The 20,784-nt window shown below is 52.2% G+C and overlaps 1 protein-coding gene across 5 annotated transcripts in view; it reads left to right on the top strand.

The window, feature by feature from the left end:
• Positions 1–20,784, top strand: part of TBC1D21 (TBC1 domain family member 21) — a 36,130-nt gene that overhangs the window by 11,994 nt on the left and 3,352 nt on the right. For 2 of the 5 annotated variants that reach the window (XM_055277838.2, XM_055277837.2), the window contains 5 exons: positions 376–472; positions 811–911; positions 1,932–2,048; positions 2,739–2,822; positions 3,321–3,468. In XM_055277838.2, coding sequence (XP_055133813.1) covers positions 376–472; positions 811–911; positions 1,932–2,048; positions 2,739–2,822; positions 3,321–3,353 — 432 coding nt within the window. In that variant the 3' untranslated portion in view covers positions 3,354–3,468. Of the gene's footprint in view, positions 1–375; positions 473–810; positions 912–1,931; positions 2,049–2,738; positions 2,823–3,160; positions 3,469–16,471; positions 16,637–20,784 lie in introns of those variants that run through there. The other 3 variants (XM_055277836.2, XM_063640170.1, XM_055277835.2) reach the window with 3 other exon arrangements.

Here is a 20,784-nt window from a genome sequence, read left to right as displayed (position 1 = left end):
ACACACACTACACAGCCACCCAGAGGTGCACAACATATACAGACAAACTTGCATACACAGATCACAGTCACAGACATAGATATGTACGCACACACTCACACACACACACAGACACACACACACACACACACACACTACACAGCCACCCAGAGGTGCACAACATATACAGACAAACTTGCATACACAGATCACAGTCACAGACATAGATATGTACGCACACACTCACACACACACACACAGACTCGTAGAGACATGGGCCCAGCACACAGACAGAGACACAGAGCCTCCAGAAGTGAAGCGGGGGGAAGCAGAGTTGACTCTTCCGGTGCCTTGAAGCCAAGGAGGACTCAGTCTGTCTCCCACCATCACGGGCAGGAACACAGCTGTGTCATCAACATTGGCGTGGCCAAGAACCTAGACATGCTCAGCACCCTGATCACCTTCCTGGACCCCGTGTTTGCTGAGCACCTAAGTGAGTGGTTCCCACCTCCTGCCACCTCAAACCCCCAGGGTAGGCATGGGAGGGGGGCTGGGACCCAACTGTTAGTCCCTAATCATGGGGGGCCGGAGAGCAGCAGAGTCATTTGATTGCCTCTCCAGGCCCTGGGAAGAGGGTTATCTGGGTGGGATTGGAGCCTGGACAGTTAAAAGTCGACTCTAAACCATCTCCCAGGGCAGCTGGAAAAGGGGCAGCAGGCTTTTTGTATTTCCCAAGTGTTTTGCAGGCTCCGTAGTTTGGCCTCATCTGCATGTGTTTGCTGCATCATATGTGTTTTCCCCTGACCACAGCCTCACCTTCTCTCCCCACAGAAGGGAAGGGTGCAGGGGCTGTGCAGTCCCTCTTCCCCTGGTTCTGCTTCTGTTTCCAGCGTGCCTTCAAGTCCTTCGATGATGTCTGGAGGTTCTGGGAGGTGAGGTGTCCAGTTAGGGATCATCAGGCTGGGCTCCACCCCTCGGGCAGAGTGGAAGCTGCAAGTCTTCCTTGCCTCCTCCTTTCTTCCTGGCTTGGATGGAGTTCAGTATCTTGGGGTTTTGTTAGGTCAGCAACCCTGCTCCCACCTTGCTGGAGGAAGCTGGAGCATCATTTTGTCCATATGTTCATTTAACACAAAGGCCCCACTGGCTGTGCCTTCTGTGGGCAGTTGACACAGGAGGGCCCTCTGGCCTGTGTGGTGGGATCTTGGGCCTGCAGCTCCACTTCCCTGCTGCCCTGCCCAGGTGGCCTCCCCACGCTTTCACTTCCCCAGCTATCCCCCAAACCCTGGCCTTCCCCTTCCCCAAAGTGCTGCTTCTATGGAACTCTCTCACAGAAGGTGGGTCCCCAAGGACACCTGTAGTCCTGTGACCACAATCTTCAGGGCCATCAGCAGATGAACCCCCTGAGGAATGCCACCCCCATCCATCACTGCCCTGCCCATGGCCACCACTGCCTGCAGTGTCCAGCCCAACCATCCACCTGGCATGTAGGGCCCCACAGATCTATTCCCACCTGCCTGTCCCTCCCTCTGGGCTGGCTGGTCTCCATGCCCAAGTCCATGACCACACCCAGGCCTTTGGTGACACCCTTGGGTCATTTAGTTCCCATCAACCCTTGCTTGCCAAAACCCCACTCAAATTCGACAGTTTCCTAGTGTCTTCCCACCCCTCATTGCCTCCCTCCCCTTCCTCTATCTAATGAATTCCCTGAAGCCTCTATCTCTGAATCCCCCAGGAGACACCACAATGCTTAGAACCAGGAGTACCTGTGAGCACATGCCTGAGTGAGTGGATGAGTGAGTGAGTGAATGAATGAAGAATGACTGAATGAGAAAGTCAGCAGCAAGGCCCAGGAATGGCTGACCCTGGGCACGTGGTTGGTGGGTACCTCACCATCCTCAGGGCATCTGCAGTCTCAGGCCACAGGGCCCAGACTGAGATGACCTGACCCACAGGTTCTGCTGACGGGGAAGCCCTGCAGGAACTTCCAGGTGCTGGTGGCCTACAGCATGCTGCAGATGGTGCGGAAGCAGGTGCTGCAGGAAAGCATGGGCGGAGATGACATCCTCCTGGTGAGAGCACCCTCGGGCAAGCTACCACCCCAGCTCCTGGAGGCCCTGACACCCCACCCCACCCCAGCTGCAAGACCGGGGTTCATGGGGTGCTGGGCACCAGTGCCACCTTTTCCCCCCAGACAGGAAGGGCAATGAGATCTAAGGTACAGATTACTGTGCCAAGGGCTTTTAATAGAGCTCGTTTAAGCCTCACCAGAAGCCTGACACAGGGAGGCTGTAACCATCATCATCACCTCTAGTTAACACATGAGGAAATGGAGGCCTTGAACACTCCCTATTAAGCTCTACCATCTCGCAGTTAACCCTGTGGCCCTAGGATATTGCTGAAGCAGAAGGACCTAGAGTTTTCCACCATTTTAAAAAAGCTACTGAAGTCTTTGTTGGAAGAAACAAATCTTAGGTGGCACCCTAATTATAAACCAAGTCCTTCTTCAAAGCCCCTAAGACACTTGGTGGAACCCCAGGACTCCCCAGAGCCTAACATGAAAGCTAACATTTACCATTGCCCCAAAATATCAAGTTTTAGGCATTGAGCCAAGCAGGCTGGGGAGAGGTCAGGTGGTCCCCAGCGACTGCTGTGAGCAGCATCCTTCTTCCCTGGGTGCTGCAGGCAGCTGCCTGTGCCCAAGAGTGCAGGGAGATGTTTGCCCCAGCCCCACCCACAACCGCTCCCACACTGCCACGCAGGCCTGCAACAACCTTATCGACCTTGATGCCGATGAGCTGATCTCTGCCGCCTGCGTGGTTTATGCTGAGCTCATCCAGAAGGATGTAAGTTGTCCCAATGATGTGTCCTCCTCCTCCTCTTCCTCCTCCTCCTCTTCCTCCTCCTCCTCCTCTTCCTCCCCCTCCTCCTCCTCTTCCTCCCCCTCCTCTTCTTCCTCCTCCTCTTCTTCTTCATCCTCCTCCTCTTCTTCCCCCTCCTCCTCCTCTTCTTCTTCCTCCTCCTCCTGGTCGGAGCCTATCCTGATCTCCCAAATGCAGCCCATGGCAGGTGCATTCAACTTCAGAGACACAGACTGTGCCACGTTCTCTACCACCAACCCATGCATGTTGCTCCTCATCGTCTTCTTGCTGTTTGCACATGTAGCTCCTTCCTCCCTGAGCAGGTTGTGCTACTTGAGAGGACGGCCCTCATCCCCCATTCCCTGTGTCCATCCCAGTGGGTCTGGGCACCCAGAGGCTCAGGAGAATGTCGCTGCTTAGAAGAACCAAAGAATGAAAGCGACAGACCAATGTCTGTGCACCTCCCACCTGCCTCCTCCCTAGGTTCCTCAGACATTAAAGGATTTCTTCCTCTGAGGACACCAAAGCCAACAGTGGACCGATGCCCTCGATGGGCAGGATGAAGGTCAGGGGCACTGGAGTGAGGGAGTAGATAAAACAGCTGCAATATAAACAGTCCTCTGGAATAATGGTTTGTGGTGGACGCTGTGTCTTTGACCTTAGGGGCTGGGACGCATGTGAGGGCTGAGACAGGATCGTACGATAGGAAGAGAGGCTGGCTGGCTGAGAGACACGTTCTGAGGCTAGGGAGGGTGCTTGCTGGAAGAGACTGGGTCAGTGGCTCCTCCCTGATGGAGGGTTTTCCAAGGCTGCGGTGTATCCACATCTGGAAACAAATAGTTAGAGTAGAACCAACTCTGAAAGACTTCCAGACTCCTGTGGAGGACAAAACTGAGCACATTTAATAAGGATTAGTTCATCTGGACTCAGGTCCCTAGAGGAAGGCTGGTCCTGGGGCTCTGCCCCCACCCCCACTGCTCCCCTGCGTCCTGTCACATCAATCACACAATTAAGTAATTTTTTTCCAGAGATTCCCTGCTAGTCTGTGGAAGGGGCTGGCCTGGAAGAACTATCTGATGAGCAGGCAGTTCCCTTCCTGGTTTCAAAGCCTCCCTCATAATTGTGCCTTCATTTATCAGCCTGCAAATGTGTCCTCAAGCTACATTTTATTTTCCAGTCTTGATCAATCTTTCTTGAGAATGCACTCTTTGCCCCTGGCCAGGCAGTCAGTTGCTCCGTGAGGAAAAGGTGCATCACACCTGCTCCCCCGGGCTATGCCACAGCCCTGAGCCCCTGCCCAGCCTGCCCCATGCTCTAGCTGGCCCCTCTGAGGGAAGACATGTAGATGGGCCAGAGAGGCTGAAACTGCAGAAGGGTTGGGGCTGGCTGGGTGCCCCCAGAGCTGCTCAGCAACACACACACACACACACACAAATGCACACACATACACACTGCCCTGCCCAGTGACTACAAGTTTTCAGGAGGGTTGACATTACACATGGGCGGGAGGGATCCCTTGCTTTTGCTGTGAACTGGTCCTTAGAGGTAAGGCATGACCATCCCTCTCACTCTTCAGCCAACTGTCCCTCTCTCTGCTCCCATCCTGGCACTCTTAGTGACCATCACTCCAAAGCCATTATGTCCCCGAAGAGTGCTTGGTCTCCTTCCCCTCAGGCAACAGTCTCCCATCCAGGACCAGTTCTGAGTCTCTTAGCTGCTGTATCTTTGCTGGAAGGTCGGGGGGGAATGCTGAAGAATGAGGGCCTGTCCCCCCAGCAACATCTTCTCTGCATGGCTAAAGAGCTCATATTTGCTGGGCAGGGAGGCACATGGGTAAATTCATATACTACATTTCTCCTTTGCTTTTATGTTCCTAAGGCAGCTTATTTAAATAAGGGTTCCTGCATGAAAGACAGTTCTCCAAGGATGAAACTGTGTTTGCATTTTGCCAGAGAGGCAGAGAACCAGAGTAAAAGACATCTTGCTGAGCTAGTTTTGGCCTTGGGAAGAGAAGAATCAATAGAAACATCAGATGAACATTTTCTAATGCTTCTTTTAGACTGGTGACTTTAGATGGCCGATTATTTTTGGTTGGGGCCTACACACAATGCCAAACATCTATTTCAAAACAAACATTTAAGAACTCATCTTCTAGACAAGTTGCTGCCAAATCTGTTTTTAAAATCACTGGAGCCCCGTTATTACACAGTCCTTCCCAGGAGCCCAGTGGATGAAGTTTGGGTGCAGATCCCAGAGCCCTGTCCCCCCACCACCCCTCTCAAGCCCCCCTCCTTGAAACTCACATCATTTCCTGTGCTATCTGCAAGGAACCTCTTGTCTACTAGGGCACATATTTGAAAACCTGTTAGGTTTTGAGGACGAAGTGGATTCAGTCTTGACACCGAATTGATCCAGATTCAGATAAATCCCAGGTGATGGAGTGATGAAAGTAACAATCTTGGAAGAGTGGAGCTCTGTCTGCAGTACTCCCAGCCCATCAGACTGTAGATTAGGATCTTCCCACCATGCTGCTATGCAGGTCCTAAAAAATAACACTGGGCTGTATAATTCATTCATTTATTCCCCCTTCTCTGGCTCACTTAGTTTATCATTTGTACAGGCCAGTGTTGTTTTTCTCCAGTAGGGTCCCTTCCGGAGACAGAGCTATAGGAAGCATGGAAATCCTAGAGCCTAAGTTTGTGTTATGATAGTCTAGTTTGTTTCAGCATGCATTTACTAAGTACTGTCTTAGACCATTTGGACTGCTCTAATGATGGCAGTGGTGGCCCATCTGGAGCAGCCACTGCCATGATGCCAGCTGCAGTAGGGGAGGCGCAGCGAGGGCTGCATGCTCCATGGAGCCAGTGGGAGCCAAAAACGGGCAGGAGCCCTGCCCCCTTCCTAGTTGGAGGGGCGGGAGCCCCACCCTCCCTGGCACAGCTGCAGCCACCCTGCCACTGCTGTGGACCCAGGCATCTCTGCACTCTTGGGGGCCCTGGAAACCCCCATGCCCTCACAGGCTCAGAACTGCCTGCTCCAACTGCCTGGCCTCTCCCCACTCCTGGTGCCCACTCTGATTTCGGAACAAAGCTGTGGCTGAGCCCAGGTGCTGTCACAACCCGGCCAGGTGTGCGCACACCTGGGGCAGCACTGACATACCAGCCCCATGCCTTCTTGGCCCCCCTCTGGACTTTGGGTACCGACAAGCATGGAAGAGAGGCTGAGGGGGTGCTAAGGATGGCTCGGCATGGGCCTTCAGGCACCCCTCATCATGAACAGCCTGGGCACCATGGACGGCAGGTTAATGACAGCAGGAGGCAGGCAGATCCTGGGTGGAAAGGGGTAGATCCTGGTGAAACCCCACCTTCAGACCAGGGACAGTCTGAGGACTGGGGGCCAGGCTGCCAGTTCCACGGACTGGAGTGACAACCTACGGGGCTTTTTCTGGGTCTGCCCATGGCCGCTGATGGACAAATCAGCATGCACACTCTCTCCTCTGAAGCCCATAAAAACCCCGAGACTCAGCCAGCCTCAGGCAGACTACTGGATGACCTGCCTGTGGAGAGGAGCTACTCACTGCGGGTCTCCTCTGAGCTGTTCTGTTGCTCAATAAAGCAACTCTTTGCCTTGCTCACCCTCCACTTGTCCACATACCTCATTCTTCCTGGATGTGGGACAAGAACTTGAGACCCACCGAATGGCAGGGTTGAAAGAGCTATAACACAAACAGGGCTGAAACCCACCCCTTGCTTGCCATGTTGCAGGTGACAGGAAGAAGAGGAGAGAGAAGGAGAGAAAAGCTGTAGCCCTTTGGGGATCCCAGACCCAGGAACTCCCTGAGCCAGGGCTGTGACACCCTCTTTGGGGCTCTGTGGTTCTTGGTGTCTCCAAGCTTCCATGCACCACTGCGTTCCCTTGTGCCAGCCATGGATGCTGTTTGTGGTACTCCTGGTCCAGCTGCAGCCAGCGCCCATGCCAGCATCTGGAGCTTCCCCTCCCACCACAACTGGCACGCTCGGCTGGCTGTGTGCAGTGGCCAGACCCCACACTCACTCGTTCACACACCCCTCAACACTCCATGTCTGGCTCTCCCTTGGCAGGTGTGGGCTCCAGGCCAATAGTGTGAGCCGAATGCAGCCTGCCAGGCCAAGTGGGCAAACAAGCCCAGCAGGCCCGAGCAAAACTCAGGCAAAGGCGTCACTGTCCACACAGGTTTCAAGCTGGAAAGGAACACCTCAAGGATTCCATGACAATAACACAATAGAATAACGTCAGTGATGATGGCAGTGATGGTGATGGTGATGTCGGAGATGCCAGTGATGGTGGTAGTAATGTCAGTGATGGTGGTGAAGCTAATTATATGGCAGTGTTGGTGGCAGAGGTGTGATGGCATTTATGATGGTGGAGGTGGTAGTGATGGTGACATCAGTGGCAGAGGTGATATAGAATCTGGCAGTGGTAATGATGTCATCACTGGTGGTGGTGACGATAGTGCTGACTTTCATTCTGCCAACAAAAACTGACTGTCTCTAATGGTACTCCTTAAGTAGCACCAGAGGAAAAGATGAGATTCAAGGAAGGGACTGAAGGGGATTGCAGTGGGGAGGGCTCTGATATTGATGATGGTGTTGGTGGTGAGGGCAATCATGGTGGAGATGAAAACAGTGACTAATTCATTCTGAAAAAACTAGTGCCCAGCACACTTCCAATGAGCAAGGCCTAGACATAATATCTTTAAATGAATCACCGTGGCCACGAGCATACAGATAAAGAAAATGGAAGCAGCCAGGACCCATCCAAGCTTTCCAAAACTTGGTCCTGAGCCAGATATGAAAGCTTGGACTGAATTGGCTGCATTCCTTCCAAGCTCTCACCCTCACCTCTCTTTCACTCTTCTTCTAAGCCTCTTCCCTGGAGAATTCATTCATTTATTCCTTCTTCTCTGGCTACACTGAATGACCCCAAGGCCACTTTTTGTTCCTGGAGTTAGGATAATAGCTGTCTACCCACTAACAACTGCACAGAGTAACTGTGGATAAAACTCCAAGTTCTCTGGGCCCCCGGGTCTGTGTTTCCCCCCTCAGAGAGGAAGAAAGAAGGGGGGCTTCTGCACCCACCCTCAGGCTTGCCAGCAGAATGGAGTCCTGGCCTGAAGCCACCAGACCTTTGGTCAGTGGGGAGGAAGGGATACTCCCTTCTTTCAGGAGGAAGAACATAGCTACTAGGAAGGGCCTCCACTGCCCAGGACCCAACCCCAAAAGACAGCTGGTGGGCTGGAGCTTCAGGAGGTCACGAACAAGGGCATGTGACCCCTGCCCTCACAATTATACAGAAGCTGTACTAATTGGGTAATTAATATGTTCCACGCCTTGTGCTAAGCACTCACATGCTTTATCTAACAGAATCAGAATTCTGATTCTGATTTCACCCTCATGACTGAATTCAAATTCAGAAACAGGTGCAGTCATTGCCCTCTCATTACCAGCGAGGAACCTGAGGCACTGGGTTACACAGCTAGTGATTTGCAAAGTCCAGATTTGAATGCTGATGGGCGAACCCCAGGGCCCCGCTGTTATGCCATGGTATTGGCTCTTGGGCAGCTTCCGTTTTCACCTCATTCCCTGCCCACAGCCTCACTTGGTGTCTGCCATCCTCCCGCAGCCCACACTGAGTCTCCTGTCTGGTCCTCTGCAGAGCAGGCCCTCATCTCACAGGCCACCCCACCCTTGGCAGCTGAAGCCCCACCAATGGGCTGAGATGGTCCAGGGCTGGATGACAGGGGGTGGTGTGTGCAGGAAGCTCTGTCCTACTTCCCTTGTCCCTCTCTATGCCTTCGATGACCCCAATAAGTGTGGGAGGGCCCAGAGGCAGCCATATTTACTGCATCTTGTTTTGAAACAAAGCTCTGAACATTCCTTCTGCATTCCTTCTCCAGGACGGGGAGTGGGCTGGGGATCTGGGGTTGCAGGAAGTCAGTCTGCAGGGGTGAGTGTGGGGATCCAAGATGGGGCTGGCAGGTCCCACATGGAAGCAGCAGCAGCAAAGCCTGGGCAGCTGGGGTGGGCCAAGTGTTGTAAGGGGAGAGCCGCGCAGCTCTGGGAGACAGGGTGGAGGAAGGCTGTGCAGGAGTAGCCTCTCTTTCCTATCCCTGCCCCTGCCGACCTTTCTCTGCACCAGCCCCCATGGCAGAGACCACCTGGATGGAAAAAGACCAAGGCAGAGAGGAGAGAATTTCCAGTTGGTGCCAAGTGCCATCGACCACACTGCTCAAGAGGGAAAAGGACTTATTTCTGGGACCTCAAACAAAAGCACTAGCTCTACTGTCCTGCCAGACCCTGGTGCTCACTGAGCTTGTAGTGGGGAAGAGATTCACAACCAGAAATGAGGGAGGCTGGTGGCAGGCGTAGGAGGGCGGAGTCACAAGCAGTAGCGTTTAGTCTGGACACACATTACAATCACCAAGGGAGCTTTTTAAAAATAACCAATTCCCAGGGCCCACCAATTAAACCAGCATATCTGGGGGTGGGGCCAGGGCACTAGTCTTTTTCAAAAGCTCCCAGGTGGTTCTAAAGTGCGGTCAGGAATGAGAATACCTGAGTTCAGAACAGGAGTTTAATGAAGGGGGATTAGTGATCAGCTGGTTTGACCCCTTCCTTCCACTTAGAGGGAGTTCAAGGAAGTCCTCACAGTGAGTGATTACAGCCCAGAGAGGACAGGAGTGACTGTGCAGGGCACTGTCCAGGAGCAGAGCTTGTCTCCGCAGTCGACTCTCCTGTTACTCTCCTTCCTGGACCACACCAATGGCTGCCCTCTTTCCAGGAGCTCTGGAATAGACCTCCCTACCCTCCCACCTTAGAGCCCTTCAGCTGACTAACTCTAGAATTAAGCATTCCAAGTTCTATTCTAAGCCAGCACATAAAAGAATTTCTTTAGGGAGTTAATAAGAGCCAAAGTCTCAAAGGTCTGACCCTCACCTGCAGTGATATGCAAATGGTACCCGAACACTGGTAGTGCAGCATTCAGAGGCTGGGAGCAAATAGGATGCAAATGTATGCAATCATTATGCAAACAAGGGCAGCCCAGATTAATGGCCTCAATCTTTCAACTAGACAGCAGCTGTCTCTTTAGGTACGAGCATGGCTGACATGGAGGACTAAATTGTCTCCTGTCAGAAGCATCCTGAGGAAGGGTCAGCTCTCAGGTCAAGAGGAGGGATTGTTCGGACACCTGGCTTGCCGATGCTCTGCTCTGAGAAATCTGGGCAAGGATGTCTGTCAGCCAGTCAGGATATTCTTCTCTGCCCGGGCTCCTCACTCAAATCCCAGGATCAATGCTAGGCACTGAACTTTGTGGGAAGAGTAATGGTGATAGGGATGATGGAGGTGGTGGAGGTCATGGGAGAGGTAATGGTGGAAGTGATAGAGTTGGAAATAGTTGAGAAGATGGCAGAGGTGAAGGGAGAGGTAATGGTGGAAGTGATAGAGTTGGAAATAGTTGAGAAGATGGCAGAGGTGGAGGTGAGGGTGATGAAGTTCCTGGTGATGATAGTGACATGAACAACACAGATAACGGCGACAACAGAGGTGAAAATGGGCTTGAAGGAGATGAGAGCTGTGGCGGCAGTGAGGACAAACATAATGGAGGTACTGGTAGTGGCAGCAGTGGTGACAGTGATAGTGGAGGTGATACTGGATGTGATTCTGCAGATGAAGTGGAGGTGACAGAGGTCATGTTAGTGACAGTCATAATGGAGAGGATGGCAATGCAGAGGTAAGGGGTGGAAGTCATGGGGAGGAGGAAAATAGTGACTCTGCCATCACAAAGGATAGAAATGATGGCAATGGCAGGTCGTGGTGGTAATGGTGGAGATCATGGTGGAGGCTTAAGTGCTAGAGGCCATGGTAGAGTGGTGGGGGCAGTGAAGGCCATTGTAGTGACCAATATGAGGCTAGGGTAACAGAGCAGCGGCAGAGAAGATGAAGATGATGGTGGGGGGAGTTGGTGACAATGAGTTCTCAAAACTCCTAGCTCAATAGGAAAGGGGGCTAGAGAACCTGGCAGAACAAAGGGACAAGGAGGGGTGGTAAACTTGAATAAGAGATACAAGGTCTGTTGTGTTGGGGAGAGGAAGCGTGAGGCCCCCAACCACAAGCCTAAAGAAGGCTCAGAGGCAACACCCGACTTCTCTCTCCTTGGCAGACTCGGTATGCACTCCAGTTTAACTCAGTAAGTGGGGTGGGCCTGAGGTCTGCCAGTGATCAGTGGGATGGCCTGAGATTGGGGAAGTCCCAGCCCCCATTAGTCCTCAGTTTCCCCCTCTGTGAAATGGAGGACAGCATGAAGTCCAAGTGCATGCCCCATGGCTGACTAGCGGTGCATGTGTAGTGGAATGGGGCTGCCATATGTGTGTGGGGTGGGGGTGATGTCAAGATGTCAAGAAATAGCCCATGATAACTGGGCTGGGGAGATATTGACAAATGTCTTCTCAGGGGAACTCAAAGCAATGGCCTCTTGTCACTTCCATCCCATGGCTTGGATCCTCTCCATTTCTCCATCATCCCCACCTCATCTTGGTCGCCGCACTGAAGGTCACCAGAGCTGTTTCTCTGACTGTCGTCACACCTCTCTTTCCCTCCTAGAAGGCCAGACCCTAAGTGGGCTGCAGTGTGAATTGGTTAGTCCTTGGACTCTGGAATCGGGCCCCAGGTAATAGTTGTGTGACCCTGGACAATAAACTTAATCTCTTTGAGCCTCTGTTTTCTTACCTAGAAATTAGAAATAACAATACCTGCCTTACAGGTTGTAATATGGCTATGTCTATGATGCATTTAGCCCAGCAAACTTCGACTCAAAGAAATGGTAGCTGTTGGAAAGCCACAGCAGGAGTCAGGTTCAGAATTAATAGTTATTCTGTAACCCAAGAAGCTGTAGTAACAGGAGAGAGGACCTCTGCAGGATCTGTGGCTTCCAACAGCCACAAGGTGCAGCCTCCAGGGTGAGCCACCTCCTCTTTCCTGTGGAGCCTGCACTTGCGTGTGCCAGCCTACAAAGGGTGCTCCTCCTCCTCCACAAGCCCAGGACACCATGGGGAGGCCCGGCTACCCCAGGGGCCAGGCACACTGCCCAGGTTGCAAGAGTCCTGGGCAATCCTTCTGCTCTGGGGCAGAGGTATTGCCAAGAGGCAGGAAGCCTAACTGGCTGGCCCAGAGCTGCTTTGGGTCTGAAAGGGGGGCAGGGAGGACTCTATTGTTCACGGCTCTCAGAGGCCCTACCCCTTGTACTCTGGCTGCAGATTTGCTGGAGAAGGAGCTTGGGACCAGGGGAGCCTCGGGTTCCCCTGGAAGCATTTCCCAGCAGCCCTAGGACCCTGTGAGCAGGTGCAGTGGGACCCATACTCCGCCTCTACTCCTCCTTTCCTGGCTGGGAATCCTGCCTGCCCCCAGCACACACACACGTTCTCAGTGTGGTTCCGTGTGATTCACTGTGAGTGGTCATCACGGCCCGCATCATGGCCTGAGGAGAGCAGGGACCTCAGATGAATCATCTCCCCAAATGGTAATGAAGGCAGTCTGGAGAGGATCTGTCCTTCAGCCTCCTCCCTGGGCTCTCAGTCTCCATCCCCTCACCATGCACAGGCTCACCCAGGGAGCTGCTGCTTCACCAGCAGGGGCCTGCTCTGCCTCACCAGGCCCGTGTGGCACAGGGTGCAGCTGTGCAAGCCACGCCCTTTGGCCACAGGGCAGATCATTAGGCCAGCACTCCTCCCCTGCCACGGTCAGGGCTGTGTGGGGCTGGAATCAGAGGTCTCCTCCGTTTCCTCAACCTGATTCCTAACCATTACCTGTTTCACTGTGAAAAACCATCCACGGACCTCTCCTGTGGTTTTCTAGGCCCAAGACCAGCAGTGTTCATTAGAAACAGAATGTGAGTGAACCACAACGTATTTTAAAATTTTAATAGCCACATTTAAAAAGAAAAAAAAACAGGTGAAAAAAATGTGGTTAGCCCAATATATTCATAATATATTGTTTCAATATGGGCTGGGCACGGTGGCTCATGTCTGTAATCCCAGCACTTTGGGAGGCCGAGGCAGGCAGATCACTTGAGGTCAGGGGTTCAAGACCAGCCCGGCCAACATGGTGAAACCCCGTCTGTACTAAAAACACAAAAGTTAGCCGGGCGTGGTGGCACGTGCCTGTAATTCCAGCCAGTTGGGAGGCTGAGGCAGGAGAATCGCTTGAACCTGGGAGGTGGAGGTTGCAGTGAGCCAAGATTGCACCACTGCCCTCCAGCCTGGGTGACAGAGTGAGACTCCATCTCAAAACAAACAAACAAACAAAATATATATATATATACACTCATATATATATATATATATATACACATACATATATATAGTTTCAATATGGACCCAATATAAAATAACAAAAATTTTACCTTTTTTTGGCACAATGTCTTCAAAATCTGACATATATTTTACACCTTTAACACATTGTAATTGGGAACAGCAGCATTTCAAATGCTCAGAAGCACGTGTGGCTAGCAGCTCCCATATTAGACTTCACTAGCAATTGTTAGCTCCTGGTCCATCTTTACAGGCAGGTGAGTCTCCTAGGAACCTGAAGCAGCCGTGGCCAAGGGGTCTGATGAGCTTGTTTCTCTACCTGAGAGCCCAGCCCTTGAGAACCTCCTGGGAAGCGGGTGAGCCTTGCTCCATGGCCGCTGGCTCACAGCTGGATGCACCCTCAATTCCTGACCTGAGGGCTCCCGCTCACAGGAAGCTGCCATCTGGTGCAGTCCCTCTAGAGGACAGAGGAAGGTTCAGGAGGCGCCCTCCTCAAATCCAGTCCTCCGGGTCATTCAAGGCCCCAGGCTCCACTCCCAGAGCTCCTTACCCCGGGCCACGCTCCCACCTGATGCCAGGGCTGTGCTTCAGCTCTGCATGAGGGGAACCTGAAAGGAAAGGGTAACCTGAAAGGAAAGTTAATATTTAGATAGTGGAAAGGAGAGAGTAAGGAAAGAGATCCAGGAAGGCAACAGTCTGGCCAAGGGTCTGGAGGTGGGAGGTGGTGGGAAGGAGATGACAGAGAGCCCAGGGGGAATCAGGGGAGAGGAGAGAAGAGAAGAGGAACAGCCGTCGCCCTTGGAGAGGGGTGTGTGTATGAACACTAAATGCCGAGCCTGGACAGAATGGAGCCATGGAAGTCTCTGAGCCAGGGAAGGAATTCAGTGAGATCAGGATTTGAGGCACATTAGTCTGGGGGCTGTACAGAAAGGACTGGGAAGGGAAAGATGAATGGGAAAGTAAGTGGGGTAATTAAAAACATAGGCAGGAACGCAGAGCACTTGGACCTTCTATGGTTGGCCCCAGGGAGCTCAGCCTGGGATGTGGGCCTCTGTGCCAGAAGTCTGCACAGGGGACTGGGCCAAGGGCTTTGAGGTGGGCAGCCCAGGAGTCCTGGGGCCTCACCCCCTCTGCCTGTCTCCAGGAGAACCTGGGCAGCTCCCACAGAGGGACTTGCAGAATCAGTGGCTTCTGGGGATGTGACTGTGAGTTTGGTGTGGGTTTGCTTCTCCCTCCTATACATCCATCACCACCCATTCTCTGCCCTGAATGCCAGGGTCTGAGGGCTGAGCTGCCAGCCCTGGGCTCCTGCAAAGCCAACATATAATTCCGGGCCACTGAGAACCCAGGCAAGACTTTTGTCAGAATTAAACAAGACAGGCCCCTCTGCGCAGACACAGACTCTTGGCAGATGGTGCCTTTGTGCTAAGCAAGAAGTGCCCGGCGCGGGCTGGGTTTCAATCCCCACCACACCCTTGGCTGAGGCCTGGCACACGAACCATGTAACCATGCACGGCAGTCCTGCATAATTCCCAGTGCTGGGGGAAATGGTATGAAAGGGGTGAGTCATACTTGAAAACCACAAGGCACCAGAGAAGAGACCTTCAAATGAGACCCCCTACCTGTCCTTCTTTCTCCTTCTCCCTTGGACCAGGGGCCCAGAGCTATTGGGGGACTGGGCGAAGGGAGGTACAGCAAGAGCAAACTCGCTGGATCCAGGGAGTCATAGCAGCAGAGTCTCAGGCCCAGGCACAAAGCCTGCATACATCTCTCTCCTGGAGCCAAGTGAAAACAGTCCTAGCAGAGAGGCAGGACAGAGACTAGAGTCTTGATTTTTAAAAAACTGAGGCCAAAAGAAGTTCACTGGTCTATACAAGATGACCAGCTAATAAGTAAGGGTGGACAATGAGAGGCAAAGTCACAGGGCAGTGAAGAGGCATCAGGCGGACCTAGGGAGAGTCCCGGCTCTGCCTCTGAGCATTCATTGAAGTTCTTCAATTATCGGGCTGCTCATCTGTAAAATGGGGCTAATAGCTATGGTTATTCCTAGGATTAAAGACAGCAGTGTATGTAAAACACTTCATGACAATTATAGAAACTGGGACTCAAAGCCCAATTTCTTGCCCAGGGAGAGATGTGGATGCATTGCAGAATTCCTCAATAGATGAGGAAGTCCAGAAAGTTAGAAAGTTGTCAAAGTACCAGGCCCATAGAGCAAAGGAAGAAGATTCAGAGAGATGCACCTTCCACAGCTCTGGGGATGCATAGCTGTGCCCCCGGGGCCTGCTTCAGGACCAAGGTGAGCATGGCTGAGGGCTCAAAATTGAGTCCCTCTCCATGAACTGCTCTTGGCCAAAAGGAGCTGCCCCATTTAAGGCCACATCCGCTGCACAGGGAAGCCCCATCCAATGATTGTGTGAGTCCCTGGGCCAGGCTCTCTTGCCTCAATCTGGGGTAACTCTGCAGGCCACCACAGCCCTGGAGCTTCCCAGGGAATCACCTGCAACTGCCCACCTCTGCTCTTCTCTCCCCACAGGTGAGGGGCATGCCCCCAAGAGCACTCCTCATGCAAATGCCCATGTGCACATCTTCATCAAAGTCTGCTTCCCAGGTGTATTGTTTCCATGGCTGCTGTAACAAATTACCAAAAACTTGGTGGCTTAACATAATGCACATTCATTGTCTTACAGTTCTGGAGGCCAGGAGTCTGAAATCAGTTTCACCGGGTTTGAGTCATGGTGTCATCAGGGCTGGTTCCTTCTGGAGACTCTAGGGGAGGATCTGTTTCCTCACATTTTCTAGCCTCTGGGTGCTGCCTGCATTCCTGGGCTAGTGGCCGCTTTCCCATATTGCTCCAACCTTGCTTCCATTGTCACATCTCCTATTTCCTCCTCTGACCTTCACCCAAATAATCCAGGATAATATTCCCATCTCAAGATCCCTTTTTTTTTTTTTTGAGATGGGTCTCACTCTGTCACCCAGTCTGGAGTGTAGAGGCACCATCATGGCTCACTGCAGCCTTGACCTCCCAAGCTCAAGCAATTCTCCCACCTCAGCCTCCTGAGTAGCTGGGACCACAGGCACACACCACCTCACCCAGCTAATTGTTTTTATTTTTTTGTAGAGATGGGGCCTCACTTTGTTGCCCAGGCTGGTCTCGAACTCCTGGCTTCATGTAATCCTCCTGCCTTGGCCTCCCAAAGTTCTGGAAATTACAGACATGAGCCACCGTGCCTGGCCAAGATCCCTAACTTAACTATATCTGCAAAGTCCCTTTTGCCATTCACAGGTTCTGGAAATTAGGATGTGGATATTTTGGGGGACTATTATTTAGCCTACCACACCGAAGAACCTAACCAAAGAAAGGAGCTGCCTGCCTGCCGTGCCCCTCCTCGTTGCCTACCAAGCATCCTCTTGTTGACACCTCCCCAGCAAGGGCAGTCTGACTCCATCACAGGACAGTAGGAGGGGTCTGGCTATGGAAGGCCTGTCTCTGGAGTCAGTGAGCCCCATCGTCCTGAGGGTGTGTGATACCCAGCTATCAGGAAGGCTTAAGCAAGCTGGAAGCCTTTGAAATCCAGAAATACCTGTCCCCTCTTTTCTCTGCCTCTCAGCCTACGTCACATTTCAAGACTTGGCTGCTGCAAGAAGCCTTCCCCAGAGCAGACAGAACAGCTGCCTCTTCTCCAGCCTCCACCATGCTCGATGGTGGCGCCACTGGTGCCCACCCCACAGCCCCCTGCATGCATCTGTCATTGCATGCCTGCCTCTCCCCTCGACTGTGCAGTAGGTCTTTCTCATTTTCCCACCGGCTCAATGCTTAGCACGGGGTCTGCTCTCCTGGAGAGCAGAGACCTTGTCTGCTTCCAATCAATCAAATAAATGCTTGCAGAACTGGGTCATGCCGAGCCAATCCACAATTCCCAAGGAGGAAGACAGAAGTGTGAGGTGTCAGCTGAGTGCCCTGGCTGCTCAGTCTGAATCAGTGCAGGCTGGGATGCCCGGGGGAGGCCCCCCTCTACATTTCCATCAGTCCGGCTCTGGCAGCTGGTGGGGTGACATGCTGCTGCTCCCGCAGGTCTGCCTGCTTCTCTCCCTGGCTCAGAGCAACTCCATAACCAGACCCAAGCTTGCCTGTTCACCAGTCCCAGCGACCATGCAACAGTTTTCCCATTGTCCATACTTTTCAGAGTAGTCCATAGACTCTGTGTGTCCTTCTCTCTCATTCTCCCTGTAACTCACTCCCCTTTATCCCACCGAAACTTCCCTCCCCAAAATCACAACCACCTCTGTGCTGCCCAGTCCACAGGACACCACTCAGTCCTTACCATAACAGGCCGCTGCCGCCTCCTGTCCTGGCACCCATGCCTCCGGCTTCTGCATCTCTTCATGAGAGAACTATCTGGCCTTGGACCAAACCTGGCCCACATGGAATACCAGGGGGATTCACACCCCAGGAGCAGCCCTTGAAGGAAGGGCGGGGAGCTGGTGGATACATACCCCAGATTCCCCACCCCTCGATGGGACAAGTCTGAGACCTGTTCTGTACACTCAGAGGGTCCACAGGGGGCTGAACCTCAGTGTTCCACAGCAGCAGCTGCTGGGTAACTCACTCTTATCTACCTTTTTCTCTTCCCTGTCTCACTTCCCTACTCCCTCACATGCTGCCTGGGATCATCTTCCAAACAAACAACTACACCCAAATCCTTGTCAAAAGGCCTGTTTAGTGGGGGCGGGGAACCAACCTAAGGCAACATATTCAATCGTGTTACTCTCCTCAATGCCAATAAGAAAAGACCAGGCCCCTTCACTCAGTATTCAAGACCTCAGTGATCCTGCCTTCGGTCTGCCTCTTTGACACCATCTATTACCTTTTCCAGCCTCAAATGTATACTCTGGGCTGGGCACGGTGGCTCTCGCCTGTATACAATCCCAGCACTTTGGGAGGCTGAGGGGCTTGAGGTGAGGAGTTCGAGACTGGCCTGGCCAACATGGTGAAGCCCCTTCTCTACTAAAAAAAAAAAAAAAAAAAAAAAAAAAAAGTTAGCTGGGTGTGGTGGTGAATGCCTGTAGTCCTAGCTACTCAGGAGGCTGAAGCAGGAGAATCACTTGAACCCGGGAGGCGGAGGTTGCAGTGAGCTGAGATCACGCCACTGCACGCCAGCCTGGGCAACAGAGCAAGACTCCATCTCAGAACAAAAAAAAGAAAGTATACTCTGGCAACACAAAATTTCTCATCTACTTTGTGACTTAGCCCAGGCATTTCATCTAGGAAGTCTTCCTTCTAAGTCTAGAGGTCAGTGAGTCCTTGGGCTTCCTGCCCCATCCTAAGGTGAGCACTTCTATGAGTCAGCCACAAGGAAGAACTAACCAGGTTAGAGTGGGCTGTTGGCCCAAAGTCGAGCTCTATAAGGCTACGGTGGGCTGCTCTGTAGCCAGCCATGTGAGCACTCTCCCCAGCCCCCGCAGGCATGCAGGAAGCCCCTTCTCCTTGCCTAGTGGTGTGCTGAAGTCAGCTTGCACTGGTTCAAAAGAATGAAACTTGTGCACCTCTTCCAATTCTGCATTCAGTGGCATTATGTGGGTTGTCTGAAATCGGCCATGGCAAGAGTATTTACACCACGGAAATTGGCAAATGCTACAAATCAGGGGTTTCATTTTCTTCAAAGAGTGACCATGGCCTCTCCTCCCACCATGTGCCATAATTCTGAGTATGTCTGTGGGTTCATAGTACAGGTCCCAGCTCTGAGGCAGGGCAGAATTAGCTTGGGGGAAGGAAGGGGTGTTGACTGGCAGCATGGTGCCAAGATAGATGTGGAGCCAGGGGTCAGAGTGCAGCTGGGTGAATTGGAAACCGAAGGAGGGAGGACAGGAGCTCATGGGACTGGGGGACAAGGGCCAGGGATGTGTGTGTGTAGAAAAGAGAGAGACTCCAAGAGAAATGGAGAGAAACAGCAAGGAAGAGACATGGACAGAAGAGAAAGAGAGACATGGAGACACAGACAAAACAAAAAACACAGATGGAGGGAGGAAGACAGAGTGAGACAGCAAACAGAGACAGAGGCAGAAACAGAGAGCGAGAGACAGCTTGAGACTGGGAAGAAATGACAAAGTGGAGGAAGCCAAGGGCAGAAATAGAAGAATTTAGCGACAAAAACACAAACTGGAGAGTGACAAACAAAGACCGTAGCAGCAGACGGGGCCCAGGAGGGTGCAGCCCAGGCCTAGCTGGGGACCATGGTGCGTGAGGCAGCTTGCAAGAGAGGCTCAGGGCCCACTTAGGACAAGGCCTCCCATGCCCTCTAGCCCCAGCCATCATGTGAATACCTCCTTAGGTGTCCATCAACTACTTGAAGATGTGAATGTTTGATTGCTTCTCCAATTTAGGCATTAAATCCCTCATTAATTCAATAAGGCATTGTCCAATTAATCACATGACACGCAACTTTAAATTAGGAAAAAATATTTAGACAATTCAATTGCTAAGTGATCTGACTGTTTCTGAAATTCCCTCATAACGCTCCCTTGAGTTATTCTCCCTTCTTAAATCAACCTGAGAAAGGGATGTGCAGACTTAGCAGTCTGTTTCGTGTCTCTACCTGGCTGAATTCAGCACAACCTTTAGATTAGAGTCCCCGGATTCAGGCACTTTACCTTGTCCAGTGGTGTGCTGAAGTCAGCTTGCTGGAAAAAAAAGAAATTTTCACACCTTTTCTTAATTCTGCATTTGGTGACATCATGTTGATAGCTTGAAATTGGCTGTGGTGGGAGTATTTACACCATGGAAATTGGCAATTGCTACAAACCAGGGCATTTTTTTTCTTTAAAGAGCCACCACTGCCTTTATTCACCTCCCATTCTCCCACCAATCCGTGTCCCCCGGGTGGGATAAAACCCTGAGCAGATTTGTGGGTTTACAGCATTTGCTCCAGGGCCCAGCTGGGAGCCTTCCTAAAGGGGCAGAGCAGAATCAGTTGGCTTGGAGGTTTGGGAGAGTCAACTGAGCAGCACAGGATCAAGCTGGGAATTCCAGGGCCCTTCTCTGGCCTCTGTCCCAGCGATCATTGTGCCTCCCCATCAAGACAGCACAGTCTGGAACAAAGAGCTCCTGCCTGAACACTGGGAGGACTCAGGTATCACTCAGTGTCGGTCAAGGAAACCTAGGCTCTCAGCAAGGGACTGGCTCCGGCTCACCAGCGGGGTGGATGGGATGGGCATGTCTGCTAGGCTTCAGTTTCATGTCCCGTTTTTCTAAGCTGCTCACACTCAGAGTCCCAGAAAGTTTGTTGTGCTACTTTTAAATAGAGAAAAGTTTTGTCTCCATAAATTTATACTCTCCACTGCCTGCTCAGGAAGTTGAGTCCTGGTCACTGGTGACCCTTTGTGCTGCCATCTTGAAGGAGCTGGGTAGGCAAATTAGGGACAGGAGGGGCTAGGGAAGTGGGAGACCTATGTGGGAGGAGGTCGGGGAGAGGCTGGAGAGAACTATGGAAGAAGGATTTCATGAGTCTCCGTGGGGTATGAGACCATCTTCTGAATCTTCCCACCCAAATTGTCAGTATACTCAACCTTGCTCCCTGATGTCTTTGAGTGAGTGGAATC

The sequence above is a fragment of the Symphalangus syndactylus genome, chromosome 5 (genome assembly GCF_028878055.3).
Source record: "Symphalangus syndactylus isolate Jambi chromosome 5, NHGRI_mSymSyn1-v2.1_pri, whole genome shotgun sequence".
NCBI classification, from domain to species: domain Eukaryota; kingdom Metazoa; phylum Chordata; class Mammalia; order Primates; family Hylobatidae; genus Symphalangus; species Symphalangus syndactylus.
Note: the sequence above shows the minus strand (reverse complement) of the source record. Positions and strands in the feature narration are given on the sequence as shown.